The sequence below is a fragment of the Fringilla coelebs genome (genome assembly GCF_963513975.1).
Source record: "Fringilla coelebs genome assembly, chromosome: 7".
NCBI classification, from domain to species: Eukaryota; Metazoa; Chordata; class Aves; order Passeriformes; family Fringillidae; genus Fringilla; species Fringilla coelebs.
In genome coordinates, this window is record NC_140035.1 from 16,885,877 (window position 1) to 16,904,539 (window position 18,663).

General features: G+C 36.7%; 1 protein-coding gene across 3 annotated transcripts in view; it reads left to right on the forward strand.

Annotated features, from left to right (window-relative positions):
- The window catches only part of SLC4A10 (solute carrier family 4 member 10), a gene marked incomplete at both ends in the record, with an annotated part of 144,247 nt that overhangs the window by 73,294 nt on the left and 52,290 nt on the right, over positions 1–18,663 (forward strand). For all 3 annotated transcript variants that reach the window (XM_084209233.1, XM_084209234.1, XM_084209232.1), the window contains 2 exons: positions 4,624–4,762; positions 10,505–10,665. In XM_084209233.1, the coding sequence (XP_084065359.1) occupies positions 4,624–4,762; positions 10,505–10,665 (300 nt within the window). The remainder of the gene's footprint in view (positions 1–4,623; positions 4,763–10,504; positions 10,666–18,663) is intronic.

Sequence of the window (18,663 nt, forward strand, 5' to 3'; positions counted from 1 at the left end):
AAGCAGATTGTACCTGCAGGGATAAATGTCAGAGCATAACCAAAGGAATACTTTCTCCCAACCTGACGCGTGATTTCTAGGGTCTGTGAGGAGACTTTCAGAAGTGTCCTGTATGGCTGTTTGCTCTTTTATGTGGGCTTCAGTGATGCAAATTTAATTTAAACTTTTACTAAGTTTTCTAATTAATAAAACTGAATTTATGATCCTTACCTGTACTGATGGCTGAGCCAAGGACAGGGTCCAATCTGCAAAGGAAGGAGGTTAGGGGAGAGTCCCCTTCCACCACTTCTGTGGTGAGTGCAAGCAGGAGGATGATGAATGTTTGTGTCTGAAATGATCCTTTCTTTTCTTTGCTCCTGTGAATTTTCCATACCATTTCTTCTTGGCTTGTGAGGGATTGTTATTAATGTCAGCTGTGTTTTTCTTGCTGACTCCCAGTCTGCTCTTTGTCCTTTGCAGTGAGTAATTAAAAAATAGTTTGCATATTTAATATTATTTTAATGTGGATGTACAAGAGCACAAAGCATGGATTAAATCTTGTATATGTTGCTTACTATCTTATGTGAATTTCCGTAATGAAAGTTTCATTTTAATAGTTAGCATGTTCATCTGCTGACCCCAGTAAGAAGTGTTTGCCTACGAATTCTACCTTTAAATGCAGGCTTGACAGGCTGAGAAATACAAGGAGTGATACTAGAAATATGTTTTTGCACTCTTTCTAAAGTTTATCAAGAGCAGGGGACAGAATGTAGATACATTTTCTATGTACTGAAAGCTGTATTTCTGCCTGTGACATCACCTGCTGGATTGTGTGCAGTTCTGCCTGACAGCAGGGAGGTTTGTCCCAGTGAAACCCTGGCACTCCCTGAGGAGCTGTGGGTTACTCTGACTGGTGTAGTGGAACAGAATGCTTGCTGGGCTGAAAGCATTTCATTCACATTTATGTGAAAGCACTGAGAGTCATCCTCCTTTGTTACCCCAGACCAAATCTTGACTTTACGTTATTCCCTCAGGCAAGAGGGAGTTGCCTGCCCCAGAGTTGTGGTTCCACTTGGGGATGTTCTAAAAGGGGGAAGTGCCAGTTATGATGACTTTCTGCTTGTGTTTTGCAAGGTGGGATGGTGCTGTGGGATGCTGTTTGCCACTACCTGCCCTCAGCCTTGTTTCAGGGAGCAGCTCTTCGTTCCCCTCTGGGAATTAGGTTATTAGAAACCTTAACTTTCAAATCTGCTCTTTTGGTATGTCTGTGCCCACATCTTGCATTTGTTTTAGGGTTGCTGATGCCTGTACAAGGTGTCATAATTCAGATCAATATATCAGGTTTCTACAGGATCACTCCCTTTCTGCAGCACTGAGTCCCACTTTGAATTTGTGTGTACAACAATAGCTTAACCGCCAGGAATCAATTGTTACCCTTTTATTAGAGCAGTGGAATTAGCCAGATTTTTAAATGTGAATACTCATTTGCATGCATGCAATGAATTTGAGATGTCAGAGGTAGTTTGGATGCAAGTGCTGCACGTATGAAATGAGCACAAGCCCAGAGAAACCCAGGGATTAAACAGAGGGGCTGGTGGAGCCACAGCAATCACAAAGCTGCTTCCATTTTCCTGACTGAGACTGCTCATTAGCCAAGTAGGAGTGCTTGTTGATGGTACTCCAGCTCCTGTTGTGCACTAGGCTTTCTAGCCAGTTCTAGCTGGTCATGGAGGATTTCCTGAATTGGTGATGAGCAAGTTACTTGGGAGAGTCATCAGCTGCTTATTGTGAAACTTTAAATTCATGTTACTTCTGATAACTCCGATATAAAACAATTCCAGTGGTAGAAATACCACTGTAACTGATTAGTCTCACTCAGTTTTTTAAAAAGAGTAATCTAGATTTCTCATTAGTTTTTAGAAGTAGCAATAATAGTATGAAGGATTTTTTTTTTTTTGTTCTGGCTGCGCTACTTGAAGTAGGGATAGACAAAAATAATATTCAAGCCAATTTGTGTTTGCCTAGACTGCAGAAAACATTGTGTCCTAGTTTGCAAATATTATGCTTCTGCAATGAGGATTAAGTTATCACAGTTTGACAGTCAGCAATTGAAGTATTTTTCCATACTGATTTTGAATCACATATTATTAATTTTCTATATAACATATTAATGACATATTTGGTATTTATTACTCCTATGAATATGAGCCAAATCTATCTGGCATTGCTCATGAATAGTCCTGTTAAGTTTTATAAGTGGAACCAACAGATCTGTTATTTTTATTATAATTTTCCTATTTACGTCTTTTAGGGTTTTGTCCTTGAAATAAAATTATTGTATCATCAAGCAAATGATAACTTTTTTTCAGTTTCAGCTTGTTGTTTGAAATGAAGCTGTGACTTGCAGGTTTCAAATATCAATAGAAATCACAGCAGTGAAGAGACAGAATCTAGCAGCTTTTTTTACTGCTTTGTTAACAAGGAAGAAGATAATTTAGCGCATGTTTCGTCATTTCTATAAATGTGGTGCTTAGGGGTGTGGTTTGGTAGTGGACTTGGCAGTGCTTGGTCCTGATGATGTTAGATCTCTCTGAAAGATTCTGATTCACTGTTGTCAGTCAAGTAGCTTGTTACACAGAAGACCCAGTAAGAGCAAATTACTGCAGTGAGGTGATTCCTTGTTACTGCTCACCTGACTTCAAGAGGTTTCTGATCCTCTGCTTTCCTCCCACGCTGAAAGCATGTACTTGCATGAGGATCAGAACTGTCACAGAGCTGCAGCTCTGCTGTGAGACACTGCTCATTTATTACTTAACAGTAGCAGTTGCTGTAAATCAGTTCTGGGGCTGATTTCATCAAGAGTACAGGATGTTCCTGGCAATGCTTCTTCTCAGATTCTAGCTGCAGTCCAGCTCTCTACCAAAGTAGCTTGTTTTCCATGTTCTATTAGTAGTCATATGCACTAATCCATTGTAAATTCATATCTCACTGAATTTTGTCCTTCTGGAAATTAGTTTTAAGAAGTTGCACACTTCTTAACTAGAATGTACTTTCTTGTCTCTGATTTAAAGAAAAAAGTCAACATTTTTAAAGCAAAAAGAGGACTGAGCAGTAAGAGAGGAGAGAAAGCAAAGAAAGGGTAAAGTGGAGGAGTTTCTTGCTGTTCTTCAGTGATTCACCAAAAGGAATTCCTTTAGCTGTATCCCTTGCAGTTCCATGTTCTGGTTCTTTGTCGTACATGAATCCAAACATCTCTTCCTTCTCTCCTGTGTTTCTCCTTGGGTTTAATTTCCTTGCTTTGTGAAGGAGTAAATAGGCTTTACTGCACTAGATATTTGCTTTCTGTTAAAGCAAATAGACCTCAGGTGAAAACTGTCATGTATTGTTTGTGTTTCATTGCTGTAGCAAGTTTAGTACTGCTATCAAAAAGGTATCTCTATTGCTGAATTTAATTTTCTGTGTCAGTGGCCCATTTAATTTGCTTGGATCAGAGCTGTGTTTTCTCTTTAATTAGCATTCAATGGGTGCTATAATCTCATTTTTTTCCAATATTCAAAGAGCTTTAGGACCCTGTGCAGTGATGCTCTTTGCTGTTAGATGGAACACTGTAGCTTGTCTTACAAATATGTTATAGAACTGAACTTCATTTAGACAACGTTCAAGGAATCACTGAGCTGTTCTCCTGGATAATCAGTTTTTCAGTTGACTGGCAGCCTGGCCTCTCTCAGCTCTCACAAAGGACTTTTGGTTCCTTTCAGAAATCTAAAATACATTAGCAGAAAAAGCAGCCATGTATTGCTAGAGAGGCTGTGCTTCATCAGAGTTTGTTCATTTGAGATTTGCATTTAAATAAGAAAATAGGATATAGGATTTTTTAATACAGCACTTGAGTTATGAACATTAAATAGACATGTACTTTAAGACACTCTGAATTTTTTGAGTGAAAAAACCAATAGTATGTATTCAAAAATATATTTAGCCGTCTGCACTGAAAGGTTATGAAGAAAACGAATCAGTAACAGTATTGAAAGGGAAGACAGGAAGAATAAAATGAGGAAGCTGGGACAGATTAAGAAGTTGTGTATTTCAAGCAGCCTAACCAAGTTGAAAGAGTTAACAAAGGAGCAAGGGTCAAGTCTGCAATTGTATATTCACCTTAGGCAGGTTTCATTTGGTTTATTTCTCCTACAGCAAAGATTTCACATTTAGTATTATGTCTTTATGACCTGAGCAAGATCTGCAGATGTAGACTTACAAAGTGGTAAAGTAGATTTTCCTAACGCTGGAGTAAAAGACTTTCATCAGCTTTATTCAGCTTTATCTGTGCTGCTTTCTGTGTGTCTTTTTTTTTCTTTTTTTTCTGGGAGATACCATTCCAGCTTTCAATGCACCATTTCTATATGTCAGGTCATATCTTTGGATGAGTTTTTTGAAAAGTGGACTTGACAACTACAGTAAATGAAGAGATCTCAATCTGAATGTGTTTGTGTGTAATTGGATGTTCTTACAACAGAACTGTAATTTTTTTTTTTTTTGCGTGGCAGTAAGTGATATGCATGAAAACATCTGGATAATCTCATAAAATTTGTTTTCTCAGGGCAAGAAAACTGGTGGTTTGGACTTGATTTTTTTTTTTTTCTCCAGATACCCCATCACAAAGGGTGCAGTTTATTCTTGGAACAGAAGATGATGATGAGGAACACATTCCTCATGATCTCTTCACTGAGCTTGATGAGATCTGTTGGCGTGAAGGAGAGGATGCAGAGTGGAGAGAGACAGCAAGGTGAGCATTTTCATAACTTAAAAATTATCTGTAGGTATTGGTTGCTGGTGTATTGAGGAATGATTTCAAAGCTGTAGCAAGCTCAGGGACAGATTTTGGATATAAAGCTTAAATAAACCCATAATTTTAATCCTTAGTCTGCTAGTACTACAATAGCATTCATCGTTTCCCAGAGCCAAATATTTTCATTTGGATTTATGAATATAGGTCAGAGTTTGATGGAAAAAAAAAGTAAATATACCATATATGTGAATTAAAATCATTGGTTCAAATAATATTTTATCTTCTAATTTAAAGACCCTTTCAAACTCCATATTTTGTTTGAATCCTCAAGAGACTGATAGGGGAACCATTATAAAAGATTAAAGCAAGGAATGAGATTACTTTTGGAGCAATAAAACTTTTACATATTTGAAGTCTCCATGAACAGGTTGAGAATGAGTATTCAGTTTTGGATTATTTTATTTCTGCAAAATTAGTGGAAAAGACTTTTAGATTGCATTTCTGCTGTGAAAAAAAATACCGGTACAGAACTTTTAATTGTGTATTTTTTACCTTGAGCATTTAAATGGGAGATAATTTGCTTAGTTTCATTAAGAATTTACATTTTACAGCAATCTTTATTTTTCATCTTGAAACCTTAGTTCTTCCTCTCCCTCTCAGTTGTTGACGGTGTTCCTCAATGGTGCCCAAAAGAAATTTCTGGAAGGATTTTGTGGGTAACTATGTATGTGGGCTGTCTGACATGAACATGGCTGGTAGTTTTCTTTTTAATTTTACTGCAAATTTCTGCTTTCCCAGAGGGCCAAAAATTTTTCTATGACCTTCCCTTCCATTATCTGTTCATAGGCAGCATAGACAGATGCTAAATATAGATTTTTATGTGTTTGAAAATTCTCATATGGGGATTGTACTGCAAAAGGAAGGCAGTAATGTTCCTAAATAATCTTATTAATATTCAGAGAGAGAAAATCTAATCAAGGTAATCGTCTGCAATGTTCTCATACTGATTAGGAATACATAGAACTTCTCTAGAAGGGGTATCAACTTCTGTTGAAATTGAAAAGTAAAAGTCACTGTGTGTTCTGTTATTTTTAAGCAGGGAAATAGCAACTTCTTTAGCTCAGCTTAAAAAAAATCCCTTGGCAAATTATAAAAGAATTGTGTTTCTGAAAATGATAACAATTTCTGTCAGCAAGTGGTTCTGATGAAGACAGAATTCAAAAGGAGTAGGTGAAATAAATTTCTGTTTTGGTTGATCTCTTTATATGTACAGCCTTCTCAGTTGTTGTTTGTGAAATGAAGAATTTAAAATGTTTAATGTAAAAAAGGCAGGACAAAAACAGCCAAGAAATCTACATTTTTGGAGCTCAGAAAATACAAGAGTGACATAATAGGTGATAGTAAAATTTTCATTAGCTTTAGCAGTAAGATAGAAAGAAAGGAAGAGTGGGGCTGCTGTGTGGAAAGAACTGGTCAAGATAAATGGTCTTTTTCTGTTTGGATCTCCAGATTTCAGACTGCATTTGACTTGGGGTGACTGGTTAGAAAAGGAGAAGATGACAAGGAAATTACCAAATTCAAAATGAAGATAAGGCTCAAAGTGCTTCTCTGTGCACATAAGAGGGTGCAATAGTTTCCATCCCAGAAAGGTGAAAGAACATGTAGGGAATGGCAGGGAATGGGTAGGGTAATTCCTGTCTCTCTGTGAGTCTGTCAGGTGTGCTGTGCTAACCCAAACACAGCAGTATTATTAAAGAGAGGATAAAAATGGCTGGGGCAAATAGAGCCTTTAGAGCCATACAATGCCTGAAGGAAAGAAAAATTATAGACTTGGAGATAAGTGGAAAATTGGATAAAATGCAATACAATGGTATGTCATGTCAGACTAAGTTAATAATGCTCTTTAATCAGGTAATTTATTTTTGTTTTTCTGACAAAGAAAAAAAAAGCGAATCTAAATTTTTTGAAGGAAAGCATTTGATATGGTGCAGCAGTGGGAATGTATTACTTAAACTGCATTCTAGTGTAAAAATTCTATTAGCAGGTCAGGAACTATTTGAAGAGGTGCAGCAGGCCATGCTGAGAGATTATGCTATTAGTGTGAAAGGTAGTGACAGCTAACTTCTGGAGAATGAAGCTTAGTAAATAGATTTATTATTGAATTAAAAAATGGGATTATAATAAGGGAACTTGCTGATAATAAGAAATTATGAGGTATTACTCCTCTAGAAATAGATAAAGGTATCATACACAAAGAACCAAGTGCCTTTGAATAGAGTAATAGAAATTGGATGTTGTTTAATATGCAATATCACGTGCTTAGAAACTAATACAGTGGGTTACTTTCAGTACCTGTGGTTGATTCAGGACTTCAAAATTATTGATTTGACTAAAAGCATGGTATGGAGAAGATACAACCTGAATTTGTTGCTGTTACAGGCTTAATGTATGTTTTTCATGTGTGTGCAAAATGTCACTTGGAAATATTTGTAACTCTTACTGTTTGGCTTTGGATGTAGTTTCAGATAGAGATTAATTACATTTAATGAGAGTGATAGCACCAAGTGGGTATGCATTCATTTCACCAGGCTCTGCACTTGGTGCACCTGGGCTGAAGTCTTGGGTTGGCTCTGATGAACTACATCTGTATCTTGCTATTTTCAGTTTGATTGAAAGTGCACTGGACTTTTCTGTTCCAGGATCTGATTTAGACTGTCCCATCCATGGGATTGGTTAGTGAGCAGAATTGAATGAATAGCTTGGTTGTGCTGATATTGGGATATTTTTTTTTTTTCTCCATCAATTGATTTCAAGCCAGAAGAAACACATACCTTTTAAAATCAATAGTCACTCTCACTGTAGTTTTTGTATGGGGCCCAGCTGTACAGTTGTGCATTCTCTATGGAGATGATGCATAGTTTCTGTTCTGGAAAAAAAAAAAATATCTGGTATAAGTTTGTGGAGAAATGTGCTGAAGTGGAACAGCTGGATTTATTTTATACACCTAAATAGTGTAGCTGCAAGTTGCAGGTGTTGGGAAAGCAATTCATGTGTCATGGGTGGAAAGTGGCACCTGATTTGTAGCAAGTTTTACCCAGACTTTTGGGACTCATTTATCTGCTAGTATCAACCAAAAATATCTTGAGAATTTCACAATCTTTGTGGAGCAGAAGAAATTATGTAGTAAGGAAGAAAACAGAAAGAACCTTGGAGCCAGGAGGAAAGTGCTGAAGCTTGCTTATATTTCAAGGCACAGTTAAGAAAATAAATTTGTGTTTAGAAAGTTTAGAAAGTAAATTGTTAATAGTGACTAGAAAATGAATGGGTTAGGGAAAGTTAGGAAGTACAATGCATTTTCCCTGGATCAAAACTTTCTCCCAAATAAAGTGGGTCACAAGAAACATAAGTTTCTCACTCCTGCTTTGCTCCTGACACACTTGTGTTCTTTGGTTGGTTTTCAAATCAGTGTGGGCAGGCACAAGCTCATGTGGAAATTGATACAGATTGAAATATTACATTAAAACTATTAACTGTTGTGAGTACATACTCCATCTCTCTGGTGCAGACATACCACACTGCAAATTAGATAAAATACAGTCACCCACTTCATATTGTGCAGAAAATGCAGTAACTGTGTCTAAAATGAGGCATGTGCACTCTTCTATTGATGCCTGAGAAAGTGATGGAGATGGTGTTAGAAGCTGGGACACGTGCATAAGGTGTGTGTACACACCCTAGCCTGAGTGATATTTTTCCTCTAGTAACATGCCTTGCTGAAACTCTTCTGGCATATTATTTTCCAGCAAGCATTCTATCACAGGAACTAAACTTTTTTTTCAACAGACCTATGGCAGTCCTTAGCAGTAAAAGAAAGCTGTAGGGTGAAAGTGCTCTTCCATGCAATCAGACAGGACAGAGATAGCTCCAGATGCACTCCAGTCGCAGGGGATGTGTGGGACATGAGCTCAGGAGGGGCCGATGGTGTTTCCCAAGAAAGTAAGAAAGGCTTTTATCTGTCATACCAGTTGAGGGGTTAAACTGCAAAAGTAGATATATTTGAATTTGTCTTTGGGAAACTAAAAGGAGTACAAAATGGGAAAATTGGGATCTATGCCTGAATTTGGATTTCAAAGCCATTTCTGTCATGGAGCCTTGCTCATGAGTTCAGAGGATTGATCAAATGGTATTATGTTTTTTAAAACCACTGAGCACTTTGAGTTGAAAGACTGCATAAGATTAGAGTTGTTTTATGTTTGCTGCTACTGTTTCTCATTTTATATGCTAAATAAGAATTATCTGACATAACAGAAATATTTCTGAAAAGACAAAAGGTGATAAATAGTATAATGATGTTCCCTTGATGAAATTGGTAAAATTATGATATGCTTATTAAAATCAAAATAGAAATTTATTTCAAATGTAGAATGCTCTCAGCTGGACATGATTTAATTCCATGTGCTGGCCTGTTGGCTCATTGAGTAACAATGTATGAGAATGTGTTTAAACACCTAAGTTTCAGCAGGAGTAGGAAATGGGGTGCAACCCACACAGTTGTACTCTTGCAATTCATGGAAGCACAGATAGATGATCACAGTGGCAGGCAGAATTTTTGGAGCAGTAGCAATAGTTTCCTGTGGATTTTTATGTACCAATGGGTAAGCTTTAATGTCTGACACTATAAATTCTAATTCAATCTGTTTTCATGATTTAGACTTCTCTGTGTCCCTACAAGCTCTGATAGTAAGCCTGGCTCTGTCCAGTCACTTGTCTTACATTTTTAAGAACATGCTTGTCTTTTATTGCTCTTTTAAAATCTGTTTACAACTGGTCAGTAGATTTAAATTAGGAAATATCAAGGACAGACTGCAGCAGCATAATCAGATAAGCAATGTTGAAGACTGACTAACATGAACAAAAGGTAATTACAGTATGAGGTTTCTGATGATATTTTGTCAAACTCTATGCTTGGATCATTGTTTTTAGAATATATGGAGCATGGTTTAAATTTTTTTTTCTGAATCAGCATAAAAGATATAACAAGCTAAGCACAAAATTAATAAGATAAATAATAACACTAATAATAATTCATAATAACAGAAATAATTAAGAATACTCAAGCATCAAGGTCTTATAAATCTCCTAAAGAGATAAGAAACATACACAAAAATGGAGATATGAGGAGACAGGAGCAGCCTCTTCTTAGGGAGTTCAAGTGTAAGTGCAAAATGAAAAAAAATTTATTTTTTCTTCTAACATGTTTCTTCCCTGAGTTGTTGTAGACCTCTCTTTAAAAGTATAGCTTTGAATTTGATGGGGAGAAGTGTGTTAAGTTGTGTTTGATGTCCCTTTGGATGTGGTTTTGAAAATGTATTTGGAAAATCTCATTTGCATATGCAAATTCAATTTCATGGTTCGGCTTTTTGGAAGCAAATTTTTGTGCTGTGTCCTCCTTGCTGCTTCTCTGGAGGATGGTAACAAAAGACTTGATCCTTTCATGCCAGTTTCTTATATCCTTTTACATTACTGAGGTTTCTCCAGACTCCTTTTCATACAACTTGTTATTCTATCACAGAAATATCATTGTAGGCCAAAGAATATTTCCTAAAAAGGAAGAATAAAGTGAACTCTAAAGTCATGCTTAACATATTTGTCTGTACTTTCAGCATTCATAGAAGTAATTAATTTTTCATTTCTTATGCACAGTGGAGTTATAACATTGATTGTTTGTGTTGATTGTAGGTGGTTGAAGTTTGAAGAAGATGTAGAGGATGGTGGAGAGAGGTGGAGCAAGCCCTACGTTGCCACACTGTCACTTCATAGCTTGTTTGAGCTGAGGAGCTGCATCCTGAATGGCACAGTTCTTTTGGACATGAGAGCTAACTCCATAGAAGAAATTGCAGGTATGTATCAATATTTCATGAATTGGTTATGAAAATTATTTAATAAACGCTAAATGCTTACCAAGAAAGTTATTGCATAATAATCAGTTCCGTTTAGAAATTCCTCAGAAATGTTTTTCTCAATTTACTAGTAAAGAAACTCATGTCTGGCACAGTTAGTAAATATTCTAGTTATATTTTTTATGTGGAATCTGCTGCTTTAAGAATCAATTTTTGAATAAAGAAGAGAATTGAAATGGAAGAAAGAGGGTAGTTTGGTTAGATTTAATTAGAGCTGGCACGTTCTCTGCTCCTGCCATGCTGCCTCAAGTGAATGAGGCGTGTGCTAACTTTCACAAACTTAATCTACTGCTATGCTAATTGCAGGCAATCTAGCTTAAAAAACCCCCAAAATATAGGGGAGTATTTATTGCAATTAAGTTACATGAAATAGATATGTCTCTGAGTTGAGAATTAAATCAGGAGTAATGATACAGTGTAAGTTTTTAAAAGAAATTTTGGGTACATTAACTTAAGATAAAGTTGAATGCATTTTTTTCCAATAGAAGTTTTTTTGGCACTTGCAATTCTAGAGCTTGTGTGAGCTCCTGAGCAAGACAAAACATAATGGATGTTCTTCTCTCCCAAATGTGTGAGATTGAGACTAAATGCCATTTCCTGCTTTCCTGGTGTTTTCCTTAAAGACTGTAACTAGTTTAGGAAAGATACAAAAGACAAAGCAATAAAATTTCTAACACTCAAGATTATCAAGAAAACTGCTTTGTGAATGATATATAAATCTATCTAAGTCTCATATAAAATTAATTTTACTTACTTAAATTGTAGGGAAGATTTTGTTTGGTGGGCTGTATTTAACAGTAGAATTAAAATTGACTCAGATTGTGGTAGCTGCTTTTTGTATTTACTTTTCCCAAATTGTTTATGTCAAACTGATGCAAGATATTATTAATAAAAAATCTGCAGAAACTTATGTGGGTTTATACTCTGTGCCGAGATCTGATTTTTCCGTGACTCATAGTCTGAATTACACCTTCAAAATTTGCCCTGATAAAATATGGACATGAAGAATAAAAAGCAGCTCATTTGAAAGAACAAAGCTGTCTATCAGTATGCTGCTTTATTATTTATTTATACATAATTAAGGGGTACTTTGGTCAGCTGCTTAATGTTCTTGTATCATTTTTTTGCTTAAATAGTACACTGGGTTTTTCAATATTGAGCTTTACATTCTTAATCCAGAAATCACTCAACTTAGTCTGTAGTCAGCTAAGAAAGCCCTTCCAGAATTGTTTCTTTTAGTAGGCTAAAAAAAAGTAACGATGAATGCAAAAAACCCCCAACTTCAGGGAACATCCTTTTTTCCCCTGTTTTTGAAAGATACTGTATATTTTCCAATATAGTGAGACCCCAATTAATTACTGTTTATGCTCTCAATCCTTAGTTGTAGTGATGTTGTTTCAGTTAAGGTGGCCAAGGGTTTGAGCGTTTGTAATGCTAATGTTGAATTTCAACATGAAGTGAGTTTAAGATGTAAGTTCTTCAGCAGAGAATTTGGGGAGTTACCCTCATGCTACTTTAAGTTAGGCCTAGTTGTACATACCCTGTTTTTTTGATTAGGAAAACCTATTCTGAGAAGAGGTTTTTGGATGACTTTCATTAAATGGAATGTACCATTTTCATTTAAAAGTATCTGTTGATGTGGCAGGTTTGGATGCATTTTATTTGTTGTATTATGAAGTGGTAGGCATCCCTTTCTGACAAGGTGACCTGACACATGATAAGGTTTGCATGAGTTGTGCTTGGTCTCTGAGAGAAGATTATATTTTTCCTCCTCTGCAGATTCAGTAAGCAATGAGCTATTCTTTTTTTAAAAAAGCTTTGCAGCAGGTGCTTCAGGCAAGTGAATCATTCTGTAAATTACTCACGTGCTGTCAGGTTTCTTTAAAGAGATTTATTTTTTTTTCTATTTTCTCCAGAAATAAAGTTGCTACTCTTGTTGCTTTTCTCTGTTGATATTATTTGTGCAATTATTTTCTCTATTATTATTATTTTCTTTGTTAATATTATTTGTAGCAATGCTGTTTAACTTTTCTTCAATCAAGTCCCTTTGTAATTTGTTACTTTGCTGCTATGTGTGTAATTCGGGGTCTCCAGTAATTAGATAATTTTAGCCCTGCAAGAAGAAAAGACTGATGGTAGTGGTAATAAACACACCACCAAGGCCTGTGTCATATTATCACAGGCAGCTCTTTTTATTTAAAAGTGACTGCTGGACCTGCAGCTTAGGCAGGACTGGTACCTCTCGATGTGCTGGTTTTGCATCATGGAAGTGATGCCTCACTCAGGAAATCCTCCCTTGTCTGTTCCAGTCACCTGCTATTCCCTGTTGGTAGTCAGACTCCTACTTGTGCTATGGAAGGCAAATGCTGTTTTCATCAGGAACTGTTGTGTGTTCCAGTTGTATCTGACAGTCCTGACACTTTAGAGTTTAAAGAAATGGTTGCCCTCACTTTTTGGCTTCAATTTTTTTTTCAACATTCAGCCCTTGCTATTTGGCTTGGCAGCCATCCTCATGCCAGGCTTGTCCAGCAGTCCTGGTGATCACCTTTGGTTTTGTTTCCCTGCTACAGTGTATGCCACCTTTAGGAGAGTTTGTGAAAACAGGTTATGCCCTACGGTTTTAGGGGGACTGAATTAAATTTGATTCTTGTGCTTCTGATTCATAGTTTAAGGTTTTGTTTTTTTAATGCAATCTTTTGATAATTTTACTGCATTGCTATAATGCATCATCTTTTGAGAACAAATACATTATTTGTGCACATTTGCCTTTGTTAGCAGAAATGTGTGCTGTGTATTTATTGGTGATGTTTTGCTATCTGGGCTATATTCCAATATCAAATTACATTGCTATTAATGCAGTGCCAATCTTCATATCCTTGAAAGAGATGTACTTAAACTTTATTGCTAAATTGAGACTAAGAATTTGTATTTGTTTTAGTCAAGGCTTTTAATCTATAAACACTTACTCACTAAGGCATTAAACTCTTAGCACTTAGCCCTTGAGAATTTCTATTATTAAAGTCTGTATTTTAAAACATTAATGGGCTTGTGGTAAAATGTACAGATGAAAGGCACCTTTTGTAGTGTTTTCATGGTTTCCAGAACCATGTATTTTGTATTTTATCTCTAGAAACAATGACAGTTCTGCATTAAAATATTTTGGTAGTGTTGATGTGGTGAGAATTTTAAAATCATCCTCTATTCCAGCATGTCCATTCTCTATTAGGTCTTTTTCATTCCAGCTGTCATATTTAAAAAATACTTCATCTACAAGATTGTATATTTCTTTGGACAGGCACACAATTTTCCTTGTTGCAAGAGCTTATTCATACCAACGATGCTGAATTCACAGATAGCATCTTATTATAAGAGAGACTTCTGAGATGAATTTCCAGCACTGTCATCATACATCAGAACAGCATGTTTGTTCCTGCATTTCTCAAATTGTTCTTAATTTTTGTAAGATGGATTTTGCTTCTCTTGCAAAGAGCTGAGTTCCTCTGCTGAACTTTATCCTGTTTAAAAATGCAATTTTTATTACACATATTTTGGGGAGTTATTACTATTTCTAATAGGTGACGTTATTTTTTCATATGTCTTTGCAGTGCCTCCTGTATCAGTAAGTTAGCACTCCATGCACAAGGAATTCCTTTGAACATTATGTAGTAATATTTTATCGATCACTTCTGTATAGAACATATGCTAGAAGGAAGTCTGAAAAATCTATGTAATCAAAACAGTTTATTTTGGAACTTGTCTCTTGAGGATGTATTTGCCAGAATCTGGCGGTACCATTAGAGAGCAGCTTCACTGTGTTGTTCAAGTTGGCAGATGAAAATGTTCTCTTTTGATATTTTCATTTAGTTCCTTTGAAACCATGTAGATTCTCGGATTACCATCTGGTTTTTTGATTATAACCACTGAATGAACCCAAAAGGTTCCTCTATTTAACATATGATGCCATTTTCTGTTGTTTGGTTCAAAAACTATTCAGTCCAGCCTTTAATGGCAATACTTTCTTTACAGCATGAGCCACAGAACTTGAATATTCTTGTAGTTGTGCAGAGTGTTCTGTGAACAAATGTCAAACCTTGTCAAATACAAACTGTGGCCTCACAGTGGAGCTTTGGCGACTTGCAATATTTGAAATATTCCCGTTTATTTAAATGGTTTAATTGTAATAATGGTTTCTTTTTAAAATTAAGTTTGAAATCTACCCTTCCTTTCCAATCCCAAGATCTATTTTTTCCCAAGCAGTCTTTTGTATGTTCCTCACGATTGAATTTTCAATCTGTGTAACAGCTTAATCTTGTGATTGAGGTCACAGACTCTGTGCTCAGCAACTCAGGGCATTGCATCCCAAGTGTGCAGTTTTATTGATTTCGTTAATATCATGTTAAGCTTTCAATCTGAACAAGTCTTCTTTTACCTTTGTTTGCTTTAAACCATATTACTCCATAATAACCACACATTTTAACTGGCTCAAGTTGAGATTTTATTTCACTAGAGCCTTTTGTTTCATCTGCAGCACTCACACTGTGTTGTGTTTCTGACAGTGCTTTTATGGTACATTTAACTTTTATTACAAACACTGTAATAAAGCGTGGGATTGCCTGTGGGTAATCTGCTTCTCTGTTTGACCCTACACCTGTCTTTTGTTCAGCTTTCACCTTCTCACTTACCCAGGTTCCTGCATTTGTTTGCTTTATTTTCAGCTTAGCATGTGGTAATAACCTCTGCAGAGAAACTGTCAGGTTTTGTTCCTTTGTCTGTGGGTAAATTGTAGATCTTCCAGCTTCTAAGTAGCGCTGTCTTTTTGTGTGGTTGTTTTGTGTTTTCCCATGTTAGCCACAACTGTAGGAATCCTTTTAGATTGCACAAGTCAATCTCAGCTTGCAAAATTTATTTTTTATGAGGCATTCACTGTGCCTGCAGTTCTGAACACAAGCTGGGAATTTTGGCCTTGTCTCTGCAATTTTGTGAAATACTTGCTCTTGTTCCTCAGTAAAATTACATACTGTTATTTTAAAAAGCAGACATTTTTCATTCTTTCTTTCCTTTTCAAGTATTACAGACTTGAATATTTGAACCAAATAATTTCAGGCAAAGCTGGAAATAGCATCTGTGTCTCGAAGCACTGGAGTGCTCTGTCCTCTTGGATGAGCTGCTAAACCTGCCAGCTTCGATAGCTTGTTTATAATCACCATTGTAAATGATGTAAGTGGGTCTTGGGTCACAAGTGCAGCCCAGGAATCCTGATTGCTGGGTTTGTGTTGCCCCTCCTGCCTGACTCTCTCGGGAAGGATATGTTTGTGTTCCTCTTTAGAGACTCATGAAGAGAAAGGATGGTGTTCCACCTGATTGTCTTCCATAAAGCGACGCATTAGGGTTGCTTGGTTTCTTCTTCCCTGTCTTTAAGGGCAATGGCCACAAGCCAAAAACTTTTGGCTTTTAAATTAGGTTTTGTAGTCAGCTATCACTGCAATCGTGATGAACATAAAAGCCTGTGTGTTTTATATTTTGTCACTGATCTCTCATTTTGTCCTACAACTGTGCAGTTATGAAATTTGGAAGTCTGATTACCAGCACCCTTGCTGGTATACACTGAATTCAGTTTCTGCTGTAAACTGTCAGTGCTAACATGCATCAGGAGAATATGAGCCCAGTAATTTCTTTTTGGACTTCACAGGTATTTTGATAGACATACAGAATGTTTTCTATAAATGTATTGTATGTTTCATCTGAGCATTCTGTATTATTGCACATGAGTTGGTGAGCACACTGTGGACCTGGTGCAGTGGGCAGCGAGCTGTCACCACACTCCACAGCCTCCTCCTGTCCATTTGCCTGGACCTCTGGGGGCTCCACGTGGGTCTGGCCACGTGCCTCTGTACAGAGCTGCAGGGTGTAACAGATGCCTCCAGAGTGAGGGGAGGCAGCCAGCCTGCTTTTGCATCCTTGCTGACTCTAGAGGTGGGACAGATGGAATTTCCTCTGCTGGGCCACGCAGGAGCCATGCTGCATTTGAACTGATACAAGTTGTCTGCACCCCAGTGCTGTAATTCACAGCCTGGGTAAATTGTTCACAGGTGGTGAGGAGTTACAGCTCAGTTACTGTAATGGCTTGTTAAAGTACTCACATTGCTCACATTTACTCACAAAATTAATTTTATACAGATGATTTATTGTAGCTGAGTCTGAATGGAGAAAATGTCTTGAAATTCTATGAAACCCCAAGTTTCTCTGAATTATTCTTAATGACCAGGTCAGGGAGAATATCTGTCTTTAACAGCTTGAAAAAGTGATTTCATGGTTCCAGTATCAACCAAGATTCCTTACTGAAGAAACATCCTACTTTATCCTACTTCTACTGACTTGATGTCAGCAGAAAAGTTAGTGTGAGCATTTGACAGAATGGGTAACACTGTGCTGCTGGATATCCCACAGGTTCCACATCCTTCTGAAAGCTTCATATGGTAGTGAAGCCTCCTTGAAAAATGGAATGGTAAGCTGTGTCTCTGGCTAGAAGGGGGCTGTGCAGAATTTAGAAAGGCATTCAGGAGTAAAATTCTTTAAAGCAAAGATTCTTTTCTGCTTTTTTTTTTTTCATATAGAATGTGAAGGAATAGCTGCCTGTTCTAGATACAAAAGTGAAGACCAGGGCTTTGAAAATATGTACAGCTTCAACTGATGTGAGCATGTAGGCTCTTCTACTTACAGGATTAAGTGATTACAGTCTATTTTGAAAATTAAATGTTTAAAATGCTCCTTTTGGCCATTTACTCTTGGAATTTACCCGTGCTGCTCTTGTTTTCAGGACAATCTTTGCAATTAAGGGTGTTAGTGATATTACAGGGGCCAAGGCTTTTAAAAAATATTTTGAAAAGCTTGGGAAGAAACTGAAAAGGAATCCCATAATGATAGGAGTGGATGGACACAGTCTATCTTACTCCAGCTCTCATCTGTGCAGGGTTTGAAAAAAAAGGTCAAAATACAGCAATCTGTCAGAAACTTGACTGTATTTAAGCTCCTGCAGCTACTACTGCAACTGTGTCATGTTAAAAGAATGACAGCTGGAGGGAAATACCAAGGCAAGAAAGCACATCTTCACTCTTTCAAAAGCTGAATGCATCTTCCCTTATTACATGTGGTAGCAGTGCTACAGTAAAAGGGAAGCTATTGTGAAAACCCAAAAACTCTAGGTAAGCCACTTTCTTCTTTCTGGCAGGAAATAAAAACTATTGGTCACCACACTGGCACCAACCCTGTGACTTCTGTGACTATTGACAAGCCTAGCAGAGCATCCTAGGGATAGGAAGAGATTAGGATTTTGACTTTATTTTTCCTGTAATTTTCTCTCCTAAATGGATAATCTTAAATATTGACATCATCCTCAGCAGTTAATATATTTAATATTTTATGTGAAATATACTGTTATTCCAGGAATGACACCATACAAGTAGAGTTGCACTTATCTGTAAGCAAATACTGTTGAATATGAAAAACGATTTTCTGCTAGTGCCCGGAAAAAATGGTTGTAATTTCTTAGCAGGGGGATCAGTTTCACTTTCACCTCCTTGAAATTATCCTCTTGCAGTAACATGTACCTCTGGCAGTAGAGATGGACTCTATTTGGTATTGACAAATAATGCAGCAATTTTTCTGTATTGTCTTACCTGAACTTTCTTTGCATTGTGCTGGAGGTATTGTAATTATAGCTACAAGAAAGAAAGACTGTGATCTCCTGTGGTAAGTACAAAGGGAATAAAAAAAATATTTCCCACAGCCAGTCCTTTGTAGGGAATAGAATAGGGGTAATTTGAAAAAAAAAAAAAAAAAAGACATCCTATACACATCATAACCCTGGATTTAAATATGTTATATGTAAGAGTGCTTAAGAACTGACTTCAAAGTCATTGAATAGGTGACCTTAATTTG